Raw genomic sequence first — 25,099 nt, 5'->3', positions numbered from 1 at the left:
AGAATTTGCAAAATATCACGAGTTTGTAACAGAACGATGAAATTTCACGAGATTTTGAAAGTAAAATAGATCGATACCGCGTTTTTAAAAATCTATTTGATATCAGTATATGAAAATATATTTGAGTATATTATTTTTCAAAGTGTCAGAAATGGATAACAAAACTGCTATTTTCAATGACTACTTACTTTTGTCCAGCTTTAACATCGGTATCGATATCGGTTATCGGCTACATGAGTTGAACAACTATCGATATCAGGGAGACTTGGGATGTCTGTGTAGTTGTTGTTTGCTTTCTACAATAGTCTAAACAGTCTTTGTTGCACTGAAACTTGACAAACACTTATCAGCTTTGGTTTGGGTGTTCCATCTTTTGGATTAACCAATTTTTGTAATGTTTTGTTATTTTAGAGAAAAACTTTTTCTTTTTTACTTCTGAAACATATGGGATTACTATGTTTTTGTATCTTTATTCTTTCTCATTTTTGTTAAATGCAGTGTTGCTCTTCCTTCTAGTTTTTTTGGCTGACATAAGAAATGTCCAGTCTCGTTACCCAATTGCTTTTAGTGATGTTAGAATATTTTTAGTTTTGTTTTGTTAAAGTCATATTATATTTCTACAACTGTAATAGAATAAAATTATAAACCGACCAAAAAACTTGGAGTCTCTATGCATATACTTGGTAAATGTTTCTAATTTTTTACAAAGATCCCTAAAAAAATCTAATTAAATATAAGCAACTGAGGAAAATCCTTTCAAATGTTCCATGTTACCAGTGCAACCCTAGTTCTTTTGTTTCTTTCTTTCACACCATCGTCTTCTTTAATTTTCCCCTTTCACTCCCTTTAAAACAGCAAATGCTTCCTGCAGTCACTCTACCTCTACATTGATATTCCACTCTCAATTTAGCCAAGAGACAGGCAGCAGTACAAGCTTCTTTTCTCACCAGAAGGCAATCTTAGATGGCCACAAAGAAAGGAGAGAGGTTTCATGAAATAAAAGGGATTCTGAAAGTTGAACAGAAGAAAAAACACAGGGGACAAAATAACCCTACATGCCAGGTAGGTCTCTTTTGGCATTACAGCAACACCATTTGTTTACTCGTTAATCAGCTGCAATAATTGATAAACAAGTGAATGGTAAGTGTGGTTGGGGGAAAAAGTGACAGAATGACATCTCCATCTTTTCCAAGATGGTTTAAAAAGGCTTTGATGTTAATGATGCTAGTTTTAGTTGTATTACCTAAGGCTAATAAAAAATAATTTGTATAAACTATTTTGTTTGGGTGGATCTCTTTTTTAGCGCTGTCAGAATTAAACTGAGCATCACAAAAAAGCATCACATCAAACAGCTAGTACCTATCCGGTGGCGATGAAGTTATCAGCATTCCTTAGCACTAATTACAAGTCATTTCATCACATGAGAGAAGCTACCAGATACTGAGTGTATTGATTATACTGAAAGTGATAATGCAACATTTATAAGCAACTGATAATGAGGGTTGAAGAGCTTTTCAACCGTACCCCCCACCCTGAGTACAAACGATCAAGATGGAGAGACCGATTCCTCAAGGCTACATGGAGAATTAGAGAATCCACAAGTAAGATGGGGAGACTCGAACACATGAAAGCAGAAGAGGAGGGGGATAAGTGCAAAGGGAGGAGAGGTAGGACTGTGAAGTGCTGACAGCAGGTAAAGGGTAAAGAGATAAGAGGAGTAAGGGAGTCACCTCAAGAGGAGCAGACAAGGAGTGAGGTGAAGGGAGGTGGAGAGCAGATGGCCTTAGGAAGAAAAGAAAAGAGAGGGTAGGAGGCAAGTTTGAAATATTTTCCCACAATGAAGAGAAACAAAAAGATGGATGAAGGTGAAAAATAAGGAGAAACCACAGATATGGAAATACAATGTGTCATTCAAGGAGACAGCCCGTGGTTTAAACCAGAACCAAGCTTGACATGAGCTGACAACCCGAGAGCAAAGGAAGGCAAGAGTAGGACAGTCGCCAGGAACAGAGAGGTGGGAAGGAATAAAAGGAGAAGAGAATAGGTGAGAAAAAGAAAGGAAAAAAAATACAGCCCAGAGCCAAGAGTCCATCTTTTATGCGATCCAGAACGTTGCATTTATAATAGATTCCTTCTTTCACAATAACTGTAGTTATAAAATAAATGTTAAATATACGCAATACTTAAAAACTGTCAATTATCTTCTTAAACAAAACCCAATAAAGTCTTGTCATTTAAAAAGCTAAAGATTTTAATTATCTTCACAAATAATGATATTATGAGGAGAAATATTATTTTTTTTCCTATGGTTTAATGTTTCAGTTAGGTTGGTTAAACCATGTTTTTCCACTACTGGTAATAGAGTATCAATAAATATGATTAAGTCCAATATTTTTGATGTCTGTTTGTACAACCTGTGTACTCAAGCTGTTACCTTGTTAACTGATGTACTGGACTAATATTAAAACAGCCCCTGACTGTGTGCAATGTCAAATGTATTGCTAAAAGGGTAAATTCCTAAAAACCTAACAGGTTCCAGACTTACAGTACAAGTACAGGTAGATGTTTTTAAGCATTAATAATATTAGGAGGCTTCTTTCTAAATATATATTATGGGACTAATATGCTATATTTAACACATGCACAAAAGATCTACTTGCCCAAAAGACAAATCTGGATCTTTGACTTCAACACAATTTTATTTTTAGGTCACACTTTGTTTATTGTTTATAAGTACAGAGCCAATACATAATTTATATTTCCAAAGTACACTTATTTAAACAGGTACATTTGAATGATATTTAAAAGTGTATTTTTAGGGTATATCTTACCATTCTTCTGGGACAGCATTTATAAGGTCAGGAATAAAATGGTGAGCTGTATGGAGCCTCTACTTCAATAAAACATCCCATGTGTTTTGACTCAGGTTGAAGTTGACTGTGTGTGGGCCAAGTTCTATTGTACAATCATTTTATTACTAAAGGGGCCTTATTGAAGCTGTCGCCACAGGGTAAAATTCTCCAGAAGGTCTTAGTATGCTGCAGCATTACGAGTTCCATTCACTGGAACCAAGGGGTAGAGTCCAACATCTGATAGTAAAGCCACACACCATTATAGCCTCTGAATCAAACTTTACGCTTGACTCAGCTCTGTCAGGTGAGCTCCGTTCTTTTGGCAGCTGTAAAACCCAGACACTATCATTGGATCGCCAGAGGGAGAGACAAGAAGTGTCCTTTCAAATATCATCTTTCCAGAACTCTGCGGTCAAGTGGCAGCATGCTTTACACTCCATCTGATCCTTTGTATTGCATTTTGTACCGCAAGAATTTAATGCAGCTGCTCAGCCATGGAAACCCATTTCATGCTTTGTTCTTTGAGCTAATCTGAGGGCCACGTGAAGGGATGGGAAGGTGGCAACTTCTAAGCATGACGCACCACAGGATCTGATGACCCCACTGAGGTGTGCAAGTAACTTTGCATTTGAACGTCTGATCATTTCTTTTAATTACCCAAATACCTTCAGTAATTTATCTCAATTCTGTTTTTAGTAAAAACTCAGGCCTCCTCTAAAGTTGCAAGGTTCTCCCTGCAATCTGTCATATGGAACATTGTAAGTTTTTTATTTATTTAGACTCTGTAGACTTTGTTTAACTTTGGTTAACACAACCATATTGATCAAACTAACACAAAGTAGACACAAAGAGACAAGTTCTTACCTTCCTTGCAGTACTTCCCCCTGAAGCGAGTGTGGGTACAGTCACACTGAACTTCTCCATACTGAATTGAACAGAACCCTCCGTTGAAACATGGGTTTTGTTTGGTGCAGAGGTACTCCAGGTCACTCTCAATGCCTTGGCTGTTTAACAGTGTAGGTGGCATCTCCCCCACCTTCAGATTGGTGATTAAGCCCATGAAGGGTGGTTCATACTTCACAGTGCTGGAGGTCAGAGCAGAGAGGCGCACGTCAAGAGGGATCCCACCCACGAAGAGATCACTGACCACTGCCATTTCCTTCCTCTTTGATTTGACTTGCGCCACTTTTGTCTCTCCATCTACCATTAGCAAAGTCTCACGAAAATTGCGGGTGAGCAAAACCATGTGCCAACGGTCATCATTCACTAGTGTCTCCATGTGTAGAATGGCTGGCTCGGCGCAGTGGATGGCAAAACGCAGTTGGAGACGTCCACCAGCAATCAGAAGCTCCAAGAAGTCACAGTTCCCACCGTCGTCGAGATAGAGCACCAAGGCTTGGCTGACATTGGTCTTCAGACTGAAGCTCAGCTCACCCACCGATCCAGCTTCCCAGCGCCCATAACGTGCATACTGGCCTGTTGCCCCACCAAATTCCAGCATGTCCACCGTAGCTAGCATGGTGAAAAAGGCCAAGGGCCACAGGGGCCAGCATAGGAATCTTAACACCCTTGTCATACTAAAATTTGCTATTTTTCTCTTTTTTAATTTATTCTTGGCCCGATGAGCCACAGAGCCAAGCCCCAACTTCCCTTTAGAAAAGCAAGTAAAAAGATTTTTAAATGCTAAACAGGCAATATAAAACAGAGATGCTTGCAGGAACTTTCCTCCAATGATCCAGTCGGCAGTTTCTTCCTTCACTTCCAAAATGTTTTGGCTTGTCCTTATCCTGACTCTTTCCTTTGTCTCTCCATCAGTCGGTGTCTCTGATACTGACAAGTAGCAGGAGAGTAGAAGGGGGGAAATTATAATGGCAGACCCTTTAGTTCTGTTCCTTGGACTAAATGGTCACTAAAATTTAGATTTTGGGGAAACCTCCACAAACTTTGAGTTGAGACACACGTTTGGTGTTCTAAAACAGAAATATATATAAAGTTGCAGCAGCTTTAAAAGGTGTCAGCTGCACTTAAAACCTTGTTCATAATTTCCCCATGACGTCTCACTCCTCCAAAGCCTTAGAAAGATTTATGTAGGTGTTGGTCCCATGATTGTAGCAGCATCTGGGAACCTAGAGAAAAGGAAAAAAAAAGGAAAACTGTAAAGATTTGCAAATACTGTCAAGAAACCTAAAAAAAAAAAATCATTTATCAATTCATTTTCTATAAAGGAAAGTACTGAAATATATTCAGTTGCTTTATGTCATTATTTAGCAATGTAGAAAATTTGCAAGAGCAACATGGGCATAGAGTGATCATAGACCCATGCCATTACATATAAATACTTCATATTTATAAATCACACCCTTTCACTGTGGCACACACAACACACACACCAGACATGCATTTGCAAACACACACATCATTAAACCCGATGTGATTCAGAGTGGAGTGCTGCCGAGTCAATAGGTTTGTGAATAGCAGATCTTGACCCTGGGGCTCAACCTGATCCCCAGCCATTAATTCTTGAGTGAGATTTAATTTCCATCACAGACCATCTAAAATTAAAGCAAGGCTCAACTCTGCTCCTGCTGTTTTTCTCTACCCTACACTCCTTCAACGTGACAGCAGAAATGCTGTTTGAATACAAGAGAAGAAAAGAAAAGAAAAAAAAACATGAAAAAAGCTGCATGATCTCAGAGAGACAAAATTGAAGAGAATTGATTTAATCTTCAAGGGAAAACTTTAATTTGGGGAATTTGGTGTTCGTGTTTGTTTATTATATCTTAGGATATGTCTTAAGAAAAACAGCTAAAATCTTGGTTGTAAAGTAGCTTTTTTAAAGCACTCATTTTTAAATAAAGTTTATGTCAATTATTAAAACTTTATTAAAAGCTTTTTAACATTCCAAATATTAGTATGTATTTTTTATGCTGATATCGTATCGAGTAAATATCGTTAACTGTCAATACTTAAAGCTGCAATATCTGTATCATATTCGGATGGAAAAAGTTGTATTGAGAAATCCCTAATAAATCCCATTTTTTAAGGACTTTTTAATGTTTTCATTAAAAAGTCCTTAACAATGGGACAGTTTTTATCAAGTATTTTTGAGCTACAAATATATATATATATATATATATATATATATATATATATATATATATATATATATATATATATATATATATATATATATATATATATATATATATATATATATATATATGGGTTGATTAGTATTGCTATTAAAGATAGACGTATACTGTACATTGATCAGCGGATATTTTAGGTCAATATCAGTATTTTAGCACCTGCATTGTCAATCTGTCCATTTGTTATTCTTTGTTAATGTTTTCTTTGATTTGTTAATGATATAGACACAGTATTTGTTATTATGCTGTTATATTTATCATACAAATTGAGGAAGGGGAAACAATAAGAAGGTCCTTTATGCTAACGCTAATGATGGGTTGCTATATATTATTTCTGTATTTCTATAATTATTAACAAAATTAGCAAAAATTGAAAACAGCGTAAAATTCCTCTTTTTTTATTTATTAGAATGTATTTTTCTTTTTTTCTAAAGCTGACAACAAATTAGCACAACGTATTCTTTAGAGACTACAATTGATCTGAAACATTTGATCGTAAACTCTGACTGAATCAGATGCTTTTTTTACTAAAGCCATTAACATAAGTTATTGATCTGCTGTGCTTGATCAGTGCTTTGTGCTAAAATTATTTTAGATCTGTGTCATCAGAAAAGCAAAAAAGATTAAGCAGTTAGATTTAAAAAAAAAAACACAAAAAAACCCAAAAGCTTACACCATGTGTCAGGCAATCCCACTAGATCGCTGGAGAATGGCTCCCCAAAGCCCTTTCCATCAATAAATAAGCATATGACTAAATAAATAAAAAGCTCCATCACAAAACTACTCAACACAATAGCCTGTATCTATACAGTGAAACACACACTTCTCAACACTCTTTCACATGGCTAGAAGAAGAGCTGCGTTTAAACAAATGAAAGGGAAGAAAAAACACGTATTCCCACATCTTGCAGAATAATTCCTAATCAATAATTAAAACAACCAAACAAACATCATAGCACCATCAAGCATATTTCATATCTATAAGAAATAATTGTTTTCACAGCTTTAAAACCTGATTTTTTTTGACAAAGATGAAAAATGTGATACTGTAAACACTTAAGTTTAGATTCCACAGGGAGTTTGTTTTGGTTTTGCTATGCTCCATTTTTTTTAAGCCCATTAAATCTCTCTTTGAGGTTTCCTCCGAGGAGGAGCGATTTAATGGAGTGCGCACATAAAGGCAGTCAACTGGTAATGTGCATTGCTCGAATCATCTCATTTGGGTAAACCATCAGGTTGGAGTGTGACAGTGAGGAGGTCAAGTTAGGTTTGAAAGCTCATTAGAAAAACAGCTCATGAGTTTTACATCCTACATTGTTTAATAATGTAGGATTTTACCCTATTTAAGAGGTTTATAAACACCTACACCAATTTTTATATCATTTTACATTTGAAAATACTGTTTAATTGGAATAGAGTGTCTTTGAAAGGCAATTTATTCCTGTAGGAGAGATCAAATCAGCCTAGTTTATTTTGGGGTCTATGTGGGAAAGATCTTAATCTGCAATATCTGTATTGATTTTCAGAAGATAGCAAGAAGATAGCAAATTTTCTCTTAAATACACGATTAACAGTTATAACAGCAACTCAAATGTAAAAGAAAAAAAAAACAAGAGCTAAATTATTCAATCAGCAAACTCTCCCTCTGATTAAGTTCTTAAGCATTGCTGAGACTGCATTTCTTCCTCTCTAATCATTTCTGCTTTTTTCAATATTCAGTCAATTCATCTTTATTTTTCCCTAATTAACCAGGGGCTACTGGAAGGTTCAGCAAAGAGAATATTACATCTCAAAGGAAGCACAAAAGCATTGAATAGAACAACTAATGAGATAGGGCCACCAAACAGAAATTTAGTTAATTGGTTTGATGATAACCTTTAATAAATGTTAGACAATTCTGAGTAATGCTGCATGAAGACATTTTACTTATACCGTTGTTTAAAAATCTTTTGTGATCACAATATTGCTCCCTTTTAGTTTTGACGATTACAAGTTGTAACAGTCATAATTGTGTAGTGTCTCTTTAAGAGACTCTGGTATTGCTATGTGCCATTGCTTCTCTGTAAATAGGGTAAATACTCAGACTAGGGTTGCCAACTGTCCCTTGAAAATTTTAATCTTTCTGTATTTAGAAATAAAAGTACATGTCCCGTATTTAGTGGAAAAGGAACACACTTTGTTCCGTATTACTGTGAGAGTAATATGGAAAATAAAGAACAAGGGCACTTTAGATAAAAAAACTTATGGTAAGGTTATTCCGGGGCCCTGTCCTGCATTGTAACCAATGAGCTGACAACATATATGTAACGATCCAGAATACCATCATCCCATTGGTCGAGCCAAGTGTTGCTCACGGAGAAGAAGGCGGGAGACAACAGAGCAGTATGGCTATTAATGTAAATGCTGACACTGCTTTTGGGGTCGGTATACCTTCACATAGCGATACTCCTCTTCCGAAAGAAAAAGGATGCAGAAATATTAGCCTCGTGAGACCATCCTGATCTCGCGAGCTTTCAAGGTTTCACTCGCACATCAGTCTGGAGACTCTCCATTAAAGAAAATTTGGAGCCGTTCACCAAACGAACGTCCAATCAGCGTTGGCTTTGAGGCGGGTTGAGGTGTGACGCAACGAGAAGCACGACAGTTCAGTCTAAAGAACATGGTGGCTTCAGCCGATTAAACTAGCGTTAGCGTGGCTATCGAGCAAGTTTTATCAGAATTACAGAGTATTTCTTCACTGAAAGAAGAGCAAAACACTGCTCTGGAGGCTTTTCTCAGAGGAAAAGATGTTTTTGCTCTTCTCCCGACTGCTTTCGGCAAGACTTTCATCTATCAATTGGCTACTCTTCTTCGTCGCTGTTAGTACGTCATATGCTTCGTTGATCTGATTGGTTTATTTGGCCCGCCTATCACCAACATAGGCCAATCAGCTAACCAGTATTTTCGCCCCTTCCCAAAATTACTTCAACGGAAGGTTTCCAGATGGATATGCGGGGGCAAATCCATCTGGCGGAGTCAGGTTACAAAAATATAGGGAGGAATGGAAAAAAGCCTGGGTGGAAAAAGTCTGTGATAATGAATACACACTGCAAAAATTGATCAAATTCAATTCAGATTTGAGTCAAATAGTTAAAAAATAATTTCACACAGAAAGGAGGGCAAAAAAAAAAGAAGCCACGCCAGGAGGGGTAAAAGGCAATCGGGTCAGGGGGTCAGCGGTCCCTTTTTTTCAGGGAGTTTCAACCCTAACTCAGACGAACATGTTCATTCTTAGTAATGTTACGGGTTGTTTGGACTCATTTTGCATATTTGAGAATATAGCAGCAGTTCAACCAGGCTTTTTAAGGTTGTTAAAGAGAGTGTTTATTAAAGGACAATGCTGTGGAATTCCCAGTACAAGTTTGGTTGTGAGTTTTTGACCGACCTGTCGAGTCTGCCACCACCACTCCTCCGTTAAATGCATTACAAAGTGATACATTGTGCAGCTGTACTTTGTGCAACTATAAAAGTAAACTCATCAGTCCAAAATTGACTGAAGGAATGATACAAAAAGACCTGCTGACTAAATAGTAGGAAAAGGTCCTACATCTAAGACCATGTAAAGTAACTACAGTAAACTACGTCGGTTTCCCTTTACAGGATCCATGAAAATGTCGACAGACTTTCTAAACTCAACTTCAACCCCAGTCGGCCTCAGCAGATGGCCGCTCACACTGAGCCTGGTTCTGCTGGAGGTTTCTTCCTGTTAAAAGGGAGTTTTTCCTCTCCACTGTCGCTACAAGCAATCTTAGTGTGAGGGATTGTATTTGAGTCAATGAGTCAATGCAAATAACTGGTTTTCCTTAGATAGAAAACTTTGTATCAATTTGACTGTATGATCTGGTTGAGATGCCTTGAGATGACATGTGTTGTGAATTTGGCGCTATATAAATAAACTGAATTGAAATTGAATTGAAATTAAACTTGACTTTTTAACTAAAAGGTGTATGCTTTCTTACAGAGAGTGATATTCACTGTTTCTTTGAGGTTTTATATAGTTCATTTTATACCGAGCATTTTCTTTTTGTTTTGTCTGACAGGAATTCAGGGAACAGAAAAAAAATACAATATTGCTTAAATTAGAGAAAAATACCTGTATGTAGGCATACACTATTATAACAATTTGGTCTCACATGGATATTGGATAATAAAATTTCAGTTTGAATCAGAACACATTAAATTCTGATGAGGATGTAGAAATCAGAAGAGATGACGATGAGGAAAAAACAGAGGAAGAGGGTAGAGTTAGCCAAAGGAGCTAGTGGATGCTGCTACCAGGAGATGCTAACGCAGATGGAGAGCTTTGCTACAAAGAGCTTTCTCAGATATATTAGAATGTGTGTTACACCAAGTGAAGGATTACACTGTCACTAAACAGTCATTTATATCTTCCGAATTGATTTTCATTTCACGTTAGCGTCTGCTAACGCTGCTAGCACTAGCTAAAATAGTGAACAGTAGAGCAGTAGAGTTTGTTTGGCCCCAGCATGCATTGCAAAGGTGACAAAAGGCCATCTCCACTGAGGAAAAATATAATAAAGGGCATTTTTAAATAACTATGAGTTATATTTAACATTAAGGCCAACATGATTAAACTAGTTGTATCAGGTATCAGTTGTATCAGCACACCTGACCCTCCCTTAGTCTTAATCAGTAATACCCTAATGTATGTTTGGGTAAATTAACTGCCCACTCCTGGGGTATTTCTGCAGCCACAATCTTGTTTTAGCATGAACAATTCTTTGACTTGGTTTTCCAAACCTGTCTCTAAAATCTTATGAGGAAAGATAAATGCTCTCTTTTAAACTTTATGTTTGGGCTATAAAAAATATACCATAAAAAATAGCAGTTAGAAAATTTACTGTGGAAGCAATCTTTACCCACTGTCATAAACTAACACCAAACATTTTGTCCTTACAAAGCTCCGTACCCCTCTGAATAACTTAGTGATGATGTGAGCCACCGTTGACCCATTTCCGTTCTCATCACCCCATGGGGAATGCTGGCATAATCTGGACAGATTCTGTTCCAGTCGGCAGTAACATTCAAACTGCAGTGCAAAGTGTCCCATTTCTTTTTTTTTTTATTTTCTAAACTTACACAAAGACTTTATGTTTTAGAGTAAACAAAAACTTTCAACTAATGTACGTTGCTTTTACTCCCCTCCCCATTAAACCCCCATTTTCCAATGGATTGTTTAAAGAAATATAAGGATCAAACAAGTACATTTCAAAGAAAAATCGTTCTATAAAGAATAGTATATTTTTGTTTATATACCGATTTGCTTGAGTTTGTTTGAGTTTTGAGAAACTGCATCTCTCCGGGAAATGCAAAAAATGTAATGTGCATGCATACATTTACAACACGCCTTGGCACAAAGGTGTTTTCATTATTAATCCAGCTCTTGCAGAGCTCCGCCTTGGCCCCAGGTCTTTAGATTCCCTACAGACCACTGCACACCTGTTGTATGGAGTTGTGCCAAGCTTTCATCTTCCTTCTTCGGCAAATATTCAGCCTACTGACAATCAGATTAAGCCCGCTTTGAATAATTCACTACCCATCAGTGCTACAAAGAGTTCAGTGTGGTGCATCCACTACTCTGAACACATCATTTAGAATTGTAAATAAGACCATGACACTTTTCAAGTGTCATCAAATGACCAAGAAACTCAAACATTTACTCAGTAGAATGACCTAGACAAAGGAGAATAGAAATCTGGCTTAAAGAACAGTGTGTAAGTGTTAGCTTCCAATACAAGTGGGCACGCAAACAGCATATCCCAGGCAAAAGTCATTAATTTAGGCCTGAGAGAAGCCCACTGGTGTATCATCAGTCAGCATGAAGCTGCTGCTGCTGCAACCACTAAGCTCTAATTAACCAGAGCTGCATGTGAATGTACTTTTAATATTTATGGTCCAAATGGAAAAAAAAAAATTAGTAAAAAGAAAAGTAGAAATAAAAAGACAGAGGACAGTTAAAGATGGACAATTTTGGATCTATATATGAGAAGATCAAATTAGTATAAATTTTCTGACCTACCGTACATCTTAAACAACTTCACCTATGTACAGTAATAGGAATATGAATGGTATTGATTGTTGTAAGGTATTACTGGTACATTGCAACACATTGACTCCTTTTTTCTTTTGTCAGTTTTCTTCAAGGTTAAAAAGTAGTAATGTTCTATTACTTCACTGTTTGCACTTACAGCACATTGGATGGGCGATGCAATGTGCATACAGTTTACAACAGGTCGGCATTTCTAGAGGTTCCGCTGTCTCTGCAGCAAGAAGTTGCTTAATTAAGAATATTGTAGACAGTATCATTTTAATGTAAACATTGATTCTCCCACAGAAATTTTGTTTCTGGGGAAGAATTAATGTCGTGACATAAAAATGTATCAAAAAGATAAAGAATTAACTCCCAGAGTTTCTCCAGGAAGGGGACCTTTTCCACTAAACTTGTTCCTCAACTACTGGCAGACCCAGGTTCAGGGAAATCAGCAGCCAATCAAAATGTAAGTAGCATGTTTAACTCTATTGAGATCATTTATGCTTTTCATATGTCATACTTTAAGCACAAAAACAGTATAAAGACAGTCCTCAAGGAGAATGTCATCAGATAAAGATCAGACAACAGAAGATGAGTGCCTCTTATCTTATATTAGTCTATCCCATCACTTTGAGCTGATTATGTTCCCCTGAATCCATAAGTGTTACATTAAACTCCGATCTTTAATATCATCTGTCATTTAATATTACCATGTGCTGTTAATGAATGTTACCCTAACCTTATTCTCTTGTTGATAAGACATCAGCTGTTTAGAATTGGAAATAGTTCCTAAATATTGCCGTTTCAATTAAACAGTAATATTGGTACTGGAACTTAATTGGCTGCATGGTTTCTGTTAAAAAATGTTGCAGAACAGCTAAAACAAAGTTCAGGTTTAATAGCCTTATTGTTCTAAATCATTGCACTGGCTCCCCCTGAAATTACATGATTTATAATTTAACATAACAAAAAGCTGCAGCTGATGGAACTACAATTTCTGAAGCCAGAGTCAGTTACCTTGGCATCGCCTCACAATTAAAGATAATGAAAAGTCCACTCAGACGCTTCTTGTGAAAAACGTCAAAACGTGAAAATCTTAATGGTCAAATAGAATACATGGGCAAATGTCTGTCAGTCAAACCTGGCATCACTTCCGTAAAGAAAGGTCTCATTGGTCAAATGACGGCAAGGTGCCTGGTGGCCGCACAATAAATCTTCGCCATCAACCCAGCATGCATTGCGTAGGTGAAAAAATACCCATCTCATGGGTGACAAATATATATAAGGATATATAATTTTTTTGTAATTATGAGTATTTACATATTACAAAAAAATGCTTCAGGTAATAGTAGAATTAAAACATATTTAGGCAAAGATATTCAACTAATCGCAGGTCCTGTGTTATAACTTACTGATGGGTGGAAAACAAGACAATCTAGTAGCTTGTGAGTCCCTGTAACAAAATGTGAATACCAGCAAAAATATGTTTGCATTTATTAAGATTTTGAATCTCCAAATTTTTGCATTTGTAAAAATAATTACAAGGTAATAAAATCTAAGACTTTGTCATGTCTTTCAGGTTTTCACATATATCGTTTAAAGGCTAAAATATATCCAAATGTTAATCTTACATATGATAATAATATGGAAATCCTGTTTTAGAATGAATAACCTTTTATACACTACCAATGAGTTCAGTTTTAAATTTAAAATTAATTTCATAAGTGAGTAAGTATATTTAAGCTCAAGCTATGGGCTGAAATCTAAAGTGTAGTTATTTTGATTGCTTTAGTCAATAAAGTTGGAAAGGTTAAGTCTGGCTACAGAGTTCTGCATAAGAAAAAATTAATATGTAAACTATATTAATGTTTTCAGGACAAATCTCTGATTCTCAACTTTTGCAACCGGTGTATTGCAAATGATTACTTTTTCAAACTTCTGTTGTATTTTAAGCTAAGAGCTGATTTATTGGGATGAATAAAAACAGAAAATATATACCTCAAATTACCATTGTGATTTAGACATAAAGACTTTGACTAAAGAAGTCTTTGGTCTCAATATGAGAAGAACATTAAATGCATGAGAAAACTTCTGTTCTGTCTATGAACACCACTTGAGTAGCGCTTATGTAACATTAACCTTTCATTGGGTATGTTTTAAAAATAGAAGTGCTATGTTTGAAGGCTACAGTGTGGCTTCATTGTAAGAAAATTATGGAGAAATTACAGAACAAAGGACAAGAATGAAGAACAGGCCTAAAGAGATCTGAAAGAGACAGAGCAAATACAAGCTGGAGCCAAACTAAGGTAATCAGTACCTACTCAGAAGAGTCCGCGAGTCATTTTAGCCAAGTGTGCTACCACTGAGGTGTGCAAGCTTTTCTTCAACATCATATTAGTGGCTTTGATCAGCTGAGAACTCCTGGAGACTGTTCCTGGCTGTTAGCGCTATCTGCTTTTACCTCTGATGAGATGTTAATGGAGTCAGATCAAGGGCTTAAGCCTTGATGTTAGCTCCACCACAGCAAGATTATTAGGGACTTTAGCAGGACTCTTTGTTGGCATTTTGGCCGTGACATCTTGACAGGCTGAATCATTGATGGGGCTGAGCTGCTTATGGACCCAAATCTCTGAGCTATACAATGGGGCCTTTCAGCTGAGTCTGAAGGGAAGACTTGCAGATCGCAGTTAGACATGAGGTGTGCTGAAAGGCAAGAACATCTATGTTGATAAATTGATGTTTACTATCCCTGTAAAAATTCCTTACGTCTATCAATAAATCCTGTCAAAACAAACTCAGAGAAAGCCCTGCCTGAGTTCCTGACAGAAACAGTGAGATATTAAAGATTACACCTAAATTATTTACATTTACGAGGATTAAGACAGCCCCTGCTGTCATTATTTTAAAACATATGAAATGTTTTCATTACATATCCCATTGGGTGCACTTGTTTTGTGTCAAGCTGCAAAGCCCAAAATGGTGGGAGGAAAAAAAAAACATTCTCTCACAAGCATTAAAATTTAAATATTTAAACCTGAAGAGAAAATGCAAAATAAATAAATAAATAAAATGGTCTTCCTAGCTTGATACTAAACTTCTTATACTGGATTTCATTCCCCATCAGTTACCACTTCCATCTCTGGAATAATCCGGCAATCTAACTCAACTTTTTCATTCCTTTACTCCATTTCCTTCCATCTGTTTTTTTTAACCTTTCAGATCCACTATTATAGAATGACAATCTATAATAAAAACAATAAGAGGACCACTAGAAATTTCTAGATCTCTATAAGTATAAAATCATTTTCATGTGTCTCCTCGATTCTGACGTAAGCAATTATGCCACATTTGCCTAATAAGGCAATAGTAATGTACTCACTTGAATCAAATCTTATGCAATGATGAAATTAGCTAACAGACACTGGGGGACAACAAATTAACAGATCAGGTGAGGGTTTGATGGCATGTACATACTGAAGTTTCCAGAAACATTTCTGAACAACTGCCTAAAGTTTGGTGGATTATCACTGACAATTTATAGGTGTTTCAACAGAGCTTATCTTTGGCATTGCAGAGGGCACAAGAAGCAAATAACATAAAGAGATGTGAGGGGAAAAATGTCCCCCCACTCATGTCAACAAGTTTCTGCTTTGACAAAAATCCTCAACTCCAATAATTCCTGCAACTTACACAGCCAGGATAATCATGACTAAAAGAATATGAGATCAAGACCTTGTCATGGTCAATCCAATGTCTACAGCAAGGTCTAAAATTCAAATTCTTAAAGGCCAGTGTCCTGATAATTTTAGATATCTCTGCTTTAACATATCTCACTCCAGTATCAGTTTATCAGCAGAGCTCTTCAGAGTTTGTCCCTGACAGTTAGGCCACAGCAGAAGTGCAACCGCAGTTGCCACAGTAAGCGATATTTAAATATTGCTGACACGCAGAACCAAGGACCACGAAGCAGTTTGCATTCTACCACCTCTTGATGTCCCTCGTCACTCACAGGAAATATACAGTTGCCCACAATTATTTGCACAACTGGGCATACAGGCACATCCCACATGATAGGATGTACAACAGGGATGGAACGGTTTATGAAAACCGTCCGAACCGTTCGGTTTGACTGTCTCGGTTCGATTTGCGTGTGTTTCGTTCGGTTCATGCGCTGCTCCTTTTTCTCATAGGCGAAGCGTTCACACTCCAGAGCAGAAGGTGGCGGTACTGCGACCAAAGCCAACCACCAGTAGTAAACAAGAAGAAAGAGAAGCGAAGCAGCGTAGCCGGGTGTAGCAGAAAAAAAATCAGTTGTTGTGGAGAATTGTGTGGGTATGGCGAGTGGGAAAGAACAGGAGTTGGAAGACGCGCCAGCAGCACTTTATAGGTCTGCTGTATGGGACCACTTTGCATTTAGAGTGACCTACGATGACGGCGGAAAGAAAGTTGTGGATAAAAGTGCAACAGTGTGCAAGCATTGTGCAACACGTTTTGTTTATGCTAACAGCAACACGACCAACATGTCATGCTAACCCCGAAATCCCACATACTCCGTCAGCGCTCCGCCCCGCTGCGCTCCAGGCCGCCTGCGCAAAGCAAAGCCTACAGCATCCGCTGTGGCTACTGTCCGCTCCGCTCTGAGTTCCTTGGAGATCGTAGAGGGCATGCGCGAGATGATTAAATTCAAAGCAGCAAAACATGCGGAAATGATCCAGGGTTTCCACGAATCATTAAAAATAATTACAATTCATTAATTTTTTTGGATTTTTTCATTAATTTCATTAATTTTGGGGGGATTTCGGGGTAACAATCAACATATACCGAACCGAACCGAAAACCGTGACCACGAAACCGTGAACCAAACCGAACCATGGATCTTGTGAACCGTTCCACCCCTAATGTACATCTACAAAATGTTGAACATTTTGTACATGTACTTTGTCCAACACATCCAAATGTCTACACCTTCATATGTTATGGGATTTATAAAACAGAGCTTCATACGTTCAATGTTTTAGTGTTTGTTTTGCTACTGTCTCAAATTGACCAGCATTTTTCGTGTGTGTCCAATGCTTTCCCCTAACCCTGATGATGGGAACCCCTCAGAATTTCTCTGGTGTGTGATCAAGAAAAGGAGGGATGGTAATAAACCATCAAACAAAGTTTAGCTCCAATTTAGGTTCATTCAAATAAACATAAAAAAAATAAGAATAATAAAAACAACAGATACGGTCATATTTGTTTTGTGCAATTTAATGCATTGTAATTAAACACCCTAAATCAGTGGTTCCTAAACTTGATCCTTGAGTAACCCTGTCCTGTCCTGAATATTTCCGGTCTCTCCTTGCTGCAAAGATGTGACATTTATGAATGTTTGATTTATGAAGGAGCACATGCACTGACTTGAATCAGGTGTGCTCAACATACTATGTAAAACATTCAAGGCTCAAGTTCTTTAGCACCTAGGTTGTAAAGAACAGCCTAAACAAAAGATGTTGTAAAACTTCTAAATACATTTATCTAAATAAAATACAAATGTCCGTAATATGGAAAGGCAGGTCTATTGATAGTAAAATAGTAAAAATCATTGAGGCTTTAATTTATCCTCAGCATTAAATAGGGTATCAAATATTGACATTTTAGGGGTATGGATGGACTGTTTGGTTTCCCAATGCATCAAAAAAAAAATAAAAATTATTTTAACCATCCCAATGGAATTTTGCTGCTTTAAATAACTTGAAAATTAAATGGCACATCATGAACATACTGTACATAATTGCACCATCAGTGCCAATGGAACACATGTTGTCAACAGAAGTGCGAAAAGGTTTTATATCCTGCCTGGTAAACTGCTCCATGTAGGATGCTCTGTACATGTGAAATGCAAAAAGTTTGCTGCAGGGAGAGAGAAAGAAATATAAGTAGAAAAACTGTGTTTTTTTGTGAGCGAGTCTGATCATCAGCATGTGAGCTCGAGCCTGGAGATGTTTTGGTGGGAAGCGCAAGGCTGACTGGCCAAGCCTCAAAATTCTCCTGTTTCAATTAACCAGCCCAACAGCCTGCAGCTAGACTGGTCTTATCTGTGTGGAAACGAAGGAAAGAGACAGGTACATGTAGAGCGAGACAGCACACAGGCCAGACAGGCAGGGCAAGAAAGCACCAAAAAATGTGAAGAAGGACCAATAGATAAAAAAAAAAGACCGTCTCATACATCTTTAAATATCATCACTTGTCAGAAAGAAAAATATTCTCAATTTCAACTCATAGCCTATAACCAAATAAGTTTTAAAAATGAAAAATCATTAAAGTATATCATTTCTAACAGTGTGTTTTAACTGAGATAAAAAAGCTTGGAAAGACAATGTGTCGTATGATTATGAATTGATATTAGATTGAAAGAAAAATAAACAAACAGAAGAAACTTAAATCTATGTAAAAAAAAAATAACTACAACAATCAACTGCATTCCACTTAAGAGAACAGATTTGTTTTTTTCTTTTAGCTTTAACTTCACACTTACAATTCTGAAGCTTTTAAGGAGGAAAGATATTTTTAAGTCAAAAGATAGACATTCATATAAAGCAGTCATAAATGAGTCCTAAACGAATTGTTCATAACATGCAGATCACTTTACTGATCCATACGTCACAATTCATTTCATCTGTCGTTTGCCAATCCCCCTGCTACAATCAGGAGAAATCGACCAACACAGTTTTTGATACAGTTTACAGTTTCCTTGAACCCCAGTTGGTCTCGGCAGATGGCCAGTCATACTGAGCCTGGTTCTGCTGGAGGTTTCTTGCTGATAAAAGGGAGACTTTCCTCTCCACTGTCACCATAAGCATGAGCATCAATGAGTCACTGCAATAAACTGGTTTTCCATAGATAGAAACCTCTGAATCAATTTGACTGTATGATTTGGTTGAATTGTCTCTGTAAAGTGCCTTGAGATGATATATGTTGTGAATTGGCACTATATAAATGAACTGAATTGAATTAAATAGTGATCATTTTTTATAATTTTTTAATGCCAATATCGATTTCTTTTTTTTATATTAGTTTAACCTAATCCCCAATATATGCTGCTAATTTTTCTTGAGCGGATTCTTTAGAGTTTTATTGGTTTCTCTGTTCCACTAAAATATCACAAACATCTCAATTTAAACAAAATAATTGTAAATCAAGGAATACACTAACATGAATAGCATTTGGAGGGAGCGGCAATGCATTCACCTTACATGACGTCAAGGCTTGACGGCTAAATGCGCTAATGAACTTACGCACATATGAATGTATTAGCCAATACAAGAAAAAAAAAATATATATATATATACCGGCAAAATATAATCAACCAACAGGTGTCAGTGTATTCTCATTATCAGTTCGCATGAAATCGTACGAAAAGTTTATGCACAGTATTTTGTACGTTTTTGACGTTTTTTTCGTCGTATTTCGTCGTATTTTTACATCTTGCCTCGAGACAAGATATCCTTGCGCATGCACATCTTATGCACCATTAAATAACATAGAATTTCACATACAATTAACCTTAACCCTGACCCTAACCCTAAGATACAAAACAGTAAGCAACCTAGTTAGAGACATCAAGAAGTATTTATTGCACTGTTTTTCCCAGTTTTACGTCCGTCCGAGGATCTGCTTTTTTCGTCTGTCTGGCTGCGCGTGCCCACTGATCTGTTTTTTCGAGGAAAAACGTCAAAAACGTACGAAATACTGTGCATAACTTTTCGTACGATTTCATACGAACTGATAATGAGAATATGTTGCAGGTGTAGTGGTCTATTTCTAATACTCAGCTAATTGAAAATAAGACACTGGGCAATATCTAAGTTGGAAAAGCTCACACCCCTGGAGACTGATTCTAGTAACTAAATAAACCAATTACAGTCCACTTATGAGCTGATTCAGCAGTTTACATAATTGCGTAATTGGTCCACTTAGCCCAAGAGGTGGGCTTAATTGTTCACCATTTGGTTCACCTTGGTTCAGTTCATGTTGGGAAAAACCAGGGAGTCAATTGGGCCATCTGATCAATGCATATTGGTAAAAACACATAAGGTAAAGCCTAACTGCATCAGGAGTTGCCATAAACCGCAATTATGTGATTATTACTACCCACATACTGCAGGAAGTATGTGGAAGTAGATAGGAAAAGGGAGCAGGAGGCTTCCTTTCACTAGCTATCAATAACTGGTAATTTTAGATGTTTTATTTGTAATAATCAGCAACCATTCTGATGGAAAAATCCTCCATCTATGGAAGCAGAAGTTAAACCTTTGCAAATCTGAAAAACACAACAGAAATAAGCACTCATTATCCTGATTGGGCATGGATATTTTTCAAGCAGGACAAAAACAAATGTTAGCACTATACTGTGATTAATGATGTACCTTTGCAACCTCTGCCTGCTCATTGTTATTATTCCGTAAAATTGAGCTACAAGTCACCACTCTGGCACATAACATTGTCCTTTAGCCGACAGTAAGTGATGGATTTCTGAATACAATATTGAATTTCATGTATTATTTGTGTGGGTGAGAGCTGGGGGGCAGAATACGAATAAGAGCACTGGATGTAAAGAATAAAAAGGAGTGAAAGGCCATGGAATTAAATACCCATTCAGACAGAAAGTTGAATGAAGGCCAACCAATCACTCAGTTAAACATACATTCAGAAACCCATTAGTTGATGGTATGCATATGGTATTGTATTTTTACAAATACCTATATATTAACAAATCTTTGAAACCTTCCTTGTTTCTGTGTAAACTGGTCATCTGTTATTCTATAGTAATGCTGCTATAGGATTAGGCTGCTGAAAGACAAATGGACTAATTGTCATCACACTTCTTCATTCTGACTATTACCCAATTCTTGAGTAATAAGTAATTGTTAGTTCAATCTGAAAAACTCACACGGAAAGAAAATACAGTTTGAAGAATTACTTTAGGCTTTAGCACTCAGACCTTGGCAGGAAACATTAGCACTGGATTTTGCTTTGATATGCATAAACAGGAGTAAAGAATAGGGACGTTCCCCTCAGGCTTGAAATTGATGGTGGAGGGGAGGTGGATGAAAAAGGTTCAGTCCATGACTGCTGGCTGGTGACGCTAGAGCTGTATGGAGAGATCCAGCAGACTGCGTGAGCTGATACTAGTGCTTCACTCTGGGACGTGGAAGATGGAAGTCTAGCTTGGATAACACAGGTTGCATGAACCTGTCCATGGTGAGCAAGCAAGAAGCAACAGTGGAGAGGAAAAACTCCCCTTTGGGAAAAAACCTTTGGCAGAATCAGGCTCAACATGGCGGTGTTCTGCCGGACAAGTTGAGATGAGACATGGAATACAGTAAGAGTCCAGGAGAAATGATTAGGCTTTAGCTACTATGGTGGAGAAGGGGATGGGGGTGGGTTGAATCGGGGTGATCTGAATCGAAGTCCGACAAAGCATAACCACTGACTGCGCTTTGGGTAGCAGACTGAGATGTGGATTTGGAGACCTTTTAAGATGAACTAAGGATGCTGATTGGGCTTCGTGGAGGTGCGGTTTAAAGCTGATGGGCTTGTGACGGAGGCGGATGAGGGTAAGTAATCATTTCTTCAGTTGAACTTCCGCCTAAGCTTCATTTCAATCACAAACTTACATTTTGCAGCAAAAGGGTATAGATTTAACTTTCCTAAATCACTGAAAACAGACAGTTCCACAGTTTTAACAACTAAGCGTTTTAAAGCAGTAGTTCAAAAAACATTTCTCAATAAGGGATGGAAACATTTACATTTTCTGTTTGAGAAGTTTGAAAGTAAAAAATTTAATTAACTTAAGTTAAAAGTTAACCCTGTAGAAAAAAATCCAAAAAAGACAAAACGATTTTCAATTAATTTAAACAAAAGAAAGCAGATCTATTTTCTTAGCTCAAACAATACTTAAAACATCCATCCATCCTCTCAGTCAAGTGCTGACTTTTTTTTTTCCATGGCGGCATTGCTCATTGGCGTGCTTCCGTGACAAAACAAGATCAGGTGACCTTATTGAAAAGGAAAGAATGATGAGAAAACAAAAATAAAAGTTAAAGTGACATAAATAACTTTAGGGAAGGCTAGAATATATGGTCAAAAATACATGAATAAAGCACATGTTAGTGAGGGGGTTAATCCCTCATACTGTCCTGGACATAGCTATAGACTCAGCTTTTTACTTTAAAACTGACTCATTACTCATTTGTTCAACTGTTTCTTTCCTAGACAGAGATGCCCACAGTAGCAGCCATTCAAAATGGCCCTTCCCATTTAAACGCCAGCCGAATGGCAGCCCACTTCCCTGCAACTCCCAGCGAAATCCCCTCCAACTTCCAGCCACTGGAGTGACCCCCTTTTACATATTTTTTTTTTACCCCCACTCCACCCTTTCACTGAATTACAGAGTCTGACCAGGAGATGGCATTTCTCTTTAGATCTTTATGTTCACAAACAATGACAGAAAGAATATTTTAGTACAAATACTGATGTTTAAAAAGGAATTGTAGGAGCCTAACCAAGGACCAATCACTGAAAGTGGGGAAATTTTGAATGGCTACTACTGTATTGAGCTAGTTTTCTGTTAACACTTCAAACATAAGAAGTATTTCTAGATCAGTGCTTGTGTTCCTAAATAATAATTTATCTTCTTGAATTAGAGTCGGCCTTGGCAAAAGGCCGCACACACAAAACCTGGTCCTTTTAGGGGTTTCATCCTGTCAAAAGGGAGTTTTTCCTCTTCACTGTCACTGCATGCATGCTCAGTGTGAGGGAGACAGTGCAAGTGAATGTCTACTGTTGCCACATGCTCATCAAGGAAAAACAAATCCTGCAACAAATTATCCATTGTCCATTGTCTCTGTAAAGTGCAATAAGCTGAGGTGTTGTGAATGTAATTTACATTTTTATTTAAACATAGAATTGACAGTATAAAATCATCGGTCTTGGATGTCTCTATCGGTGTGCCGCAAGGATCAATACTTGGTCCCCTGTTATTCTCCCAGTACATAAATGATCTTGCCAAAACATGTAATAATGTGAATTTTCAAATGTATGCCGATGACGCTGTAATTTAAACTCATTTAAGGAGTGTTAAAGAGGCAGCTTCTATTCTGACCTCAACCATGGAGCAAGTAAATGACTGGCTTTTTAAATCATGTTTGCTTCTCAATTAAAAAATAAACGGTCTGTTTGATGTTCTCAAAGCAATCAAAAGAAATAAAAAAGAAGAATTACAACTTGTCACAGAATTCAAGTACCTTGACGTGATACTTCATTCCACTTTGTCCTTTAAAAATCATATCAAAAAACTTGCCAATACTGTCAAATTTAACCTTAAGAAATTTAAACAAATCAGGTCTTTTTTAACACTTGGTGCTACTAGAATTGTTCTCCACTCAATGATTTTATCTCACATTGAATACTACATCACAAGTTCGTCTCTCACCACAGTTACCAATTTAAAATTAATTGAATCACTGTACAAAAATCTCTAAAAGTGTTTGACCAAAAACCTAATTCTTTCCATGTATGTAATATTTTAAACAAGTACAATCTTTTACATTTTGAAAATTTTATAAATTTTAAGTATGTATGCTTCAGCTATAAAGCAACAGTCTTCCTTTGCACATACGGGAGAGCCCTACACTGATCAGCTTTAGAGCTTAACTCAAACTACAGATGAAAACAAACCAGTCATGTGACCACTAAACTCTTAACATTTCCTTGTGATGCTTGTATTGTATGTTATGTTCTTTCTTATGTATTTGCCTGCCTAGGGACTACGGATGAAAACTAGCTTTGTAGCTATAATCCGGCATATTTACATTTGTTTTTATACTGATGTTCATTAATGTGCATTGTCCCTATTCAAAAAAAAAAAAAAAAAAAAAAACATTGTCAAAGAATTTAATTTAACTTAATCTGTTAATTTGGTAATATATGGTATAATAGACTAAACAAACAACTAAAGCATGAGGGGCTTTTAAAAAGAAAACATATAGCAATTAGGAAAGTCTGTTTCGATCATGATGAAAAGAAGAGTTCTAAAAACCGTAAAAGTGGTCAGAGACGATGCCCCAGTTAAGGCTAGAGAGGATGTGTTATAGGAAACAAATCAGATAAATTAGCACAGGCTCCAAAGCGTTCTAGGGACAAAGTTCTGCAATAAGCTGGGGTCTGTGTATTATGCTCAGCATTATATCTTACTTATTCCAGCTTGCACTGGTGTTAAGAAACCAATATGATTACTAAGAGTCCAGGCCTACGGATATCTAGAGCAGGTGAGCAATGCCTTTAATTTCACAGACCTTGTAGACTCAGTAAGCTCATTCTGGGCCTCTCAATTCCCTCACTGATCTTCCTATGGTGGCTTATTGATTAGGCGACATGGTTGAAAGCAGTGTACACCTCTTACTGGGGTATTCTTATGTGTTTTTCTGATGCCATTTCCTTTTTGGAGCATCTCGATTATGATTACCTAAAATAAATGTTGATTGGGGAAATATGACACAAGAAAAAAAAAAGGGTAGCACTTACTCAATACACCAAAACATGTGGATAAAAAAAAAATTGGAGGGCTTTTTACCATGCCAGAGCTTGGTATCTGAAGTAGATCACACAGGTGTTACCACCACAAATAACCCAAACTTCCCACCCTGAAACGGTCAACTGTAACTGGCATGGTTACAGCTGCTGTACTCATCATGTTCTATCTGAACCCTGGAGCGCTTTGCTTCCACTGTGATTCCATACAGGGAAAGCATTAAAATAGCAGATAGAGATGTGACTTCAGAGCAGTGCATTTAAATAAAAGAAGAGAAAGTCAAAAAAAATAAAGTAAGAGCATAAATCTGAAGAAAAAAGACTGAAAATGTCTAATGGGGCTAGCTGGAGTGGTGAAAAGGTACCGGTACAAAAATCTATTTGAACACCTAAGTCGCTTCAGACCTCAGATGGGAGAGATTTTCTTTTTC

The 25,099-nt window shown here is 37.1% G+C and overlaps 1 protein-coding gene across 7 annotated transcripts in view; it reads right to left on the bottom strand.

The window, feature by feature from the left end:
* The window catches only part of nrxn2b (neurexin 2b), a 1,247,190-nt gene that overhangs the window by 1,101,432 nt on the left and 120,659 nt on the right, over positions 1-25,099 (bottom strand). For 6 of the 7 annotated variants that reach the window (XM_038268483.1, XM_038268482.1, XM_038268476.1 and 3 more), the window contains exon 2: positions 3,717-4,978. In XM_038268483.1, coding sequence (XP_038124411.1) covers positions 3,717-4,428 — 712 coding nt within the window. In that variant the 5' untranslated portion in view covers positions 4,429-4,978. Of the gene's footprint in view, positions 1-3,716; positions 4,979-25,099 lie in introns of those variants that run through there. The other variant, XM_038268477.1, reaches the window with a different exon arrangement.

Source organism: Cyprinodon tularosa, unplaced genomic scaffold (assembly GCF_016077235.1).
Source record: "Cyprinodon tularosa strain WSP-4 unplaced genomic scaffold, ASM1607723v1 ctg70, whole genome shotgun sequence".
NCBI lineage: Eukaryota > Metazoa > Chordata > Actinopteri > Cyprinodontiformes > Cyprinodontidae > Cyprinodon > Cyprinodon tularosa.
This window is presented reverse-complemented; position numbering and strand designations above follow the sequence as displayed.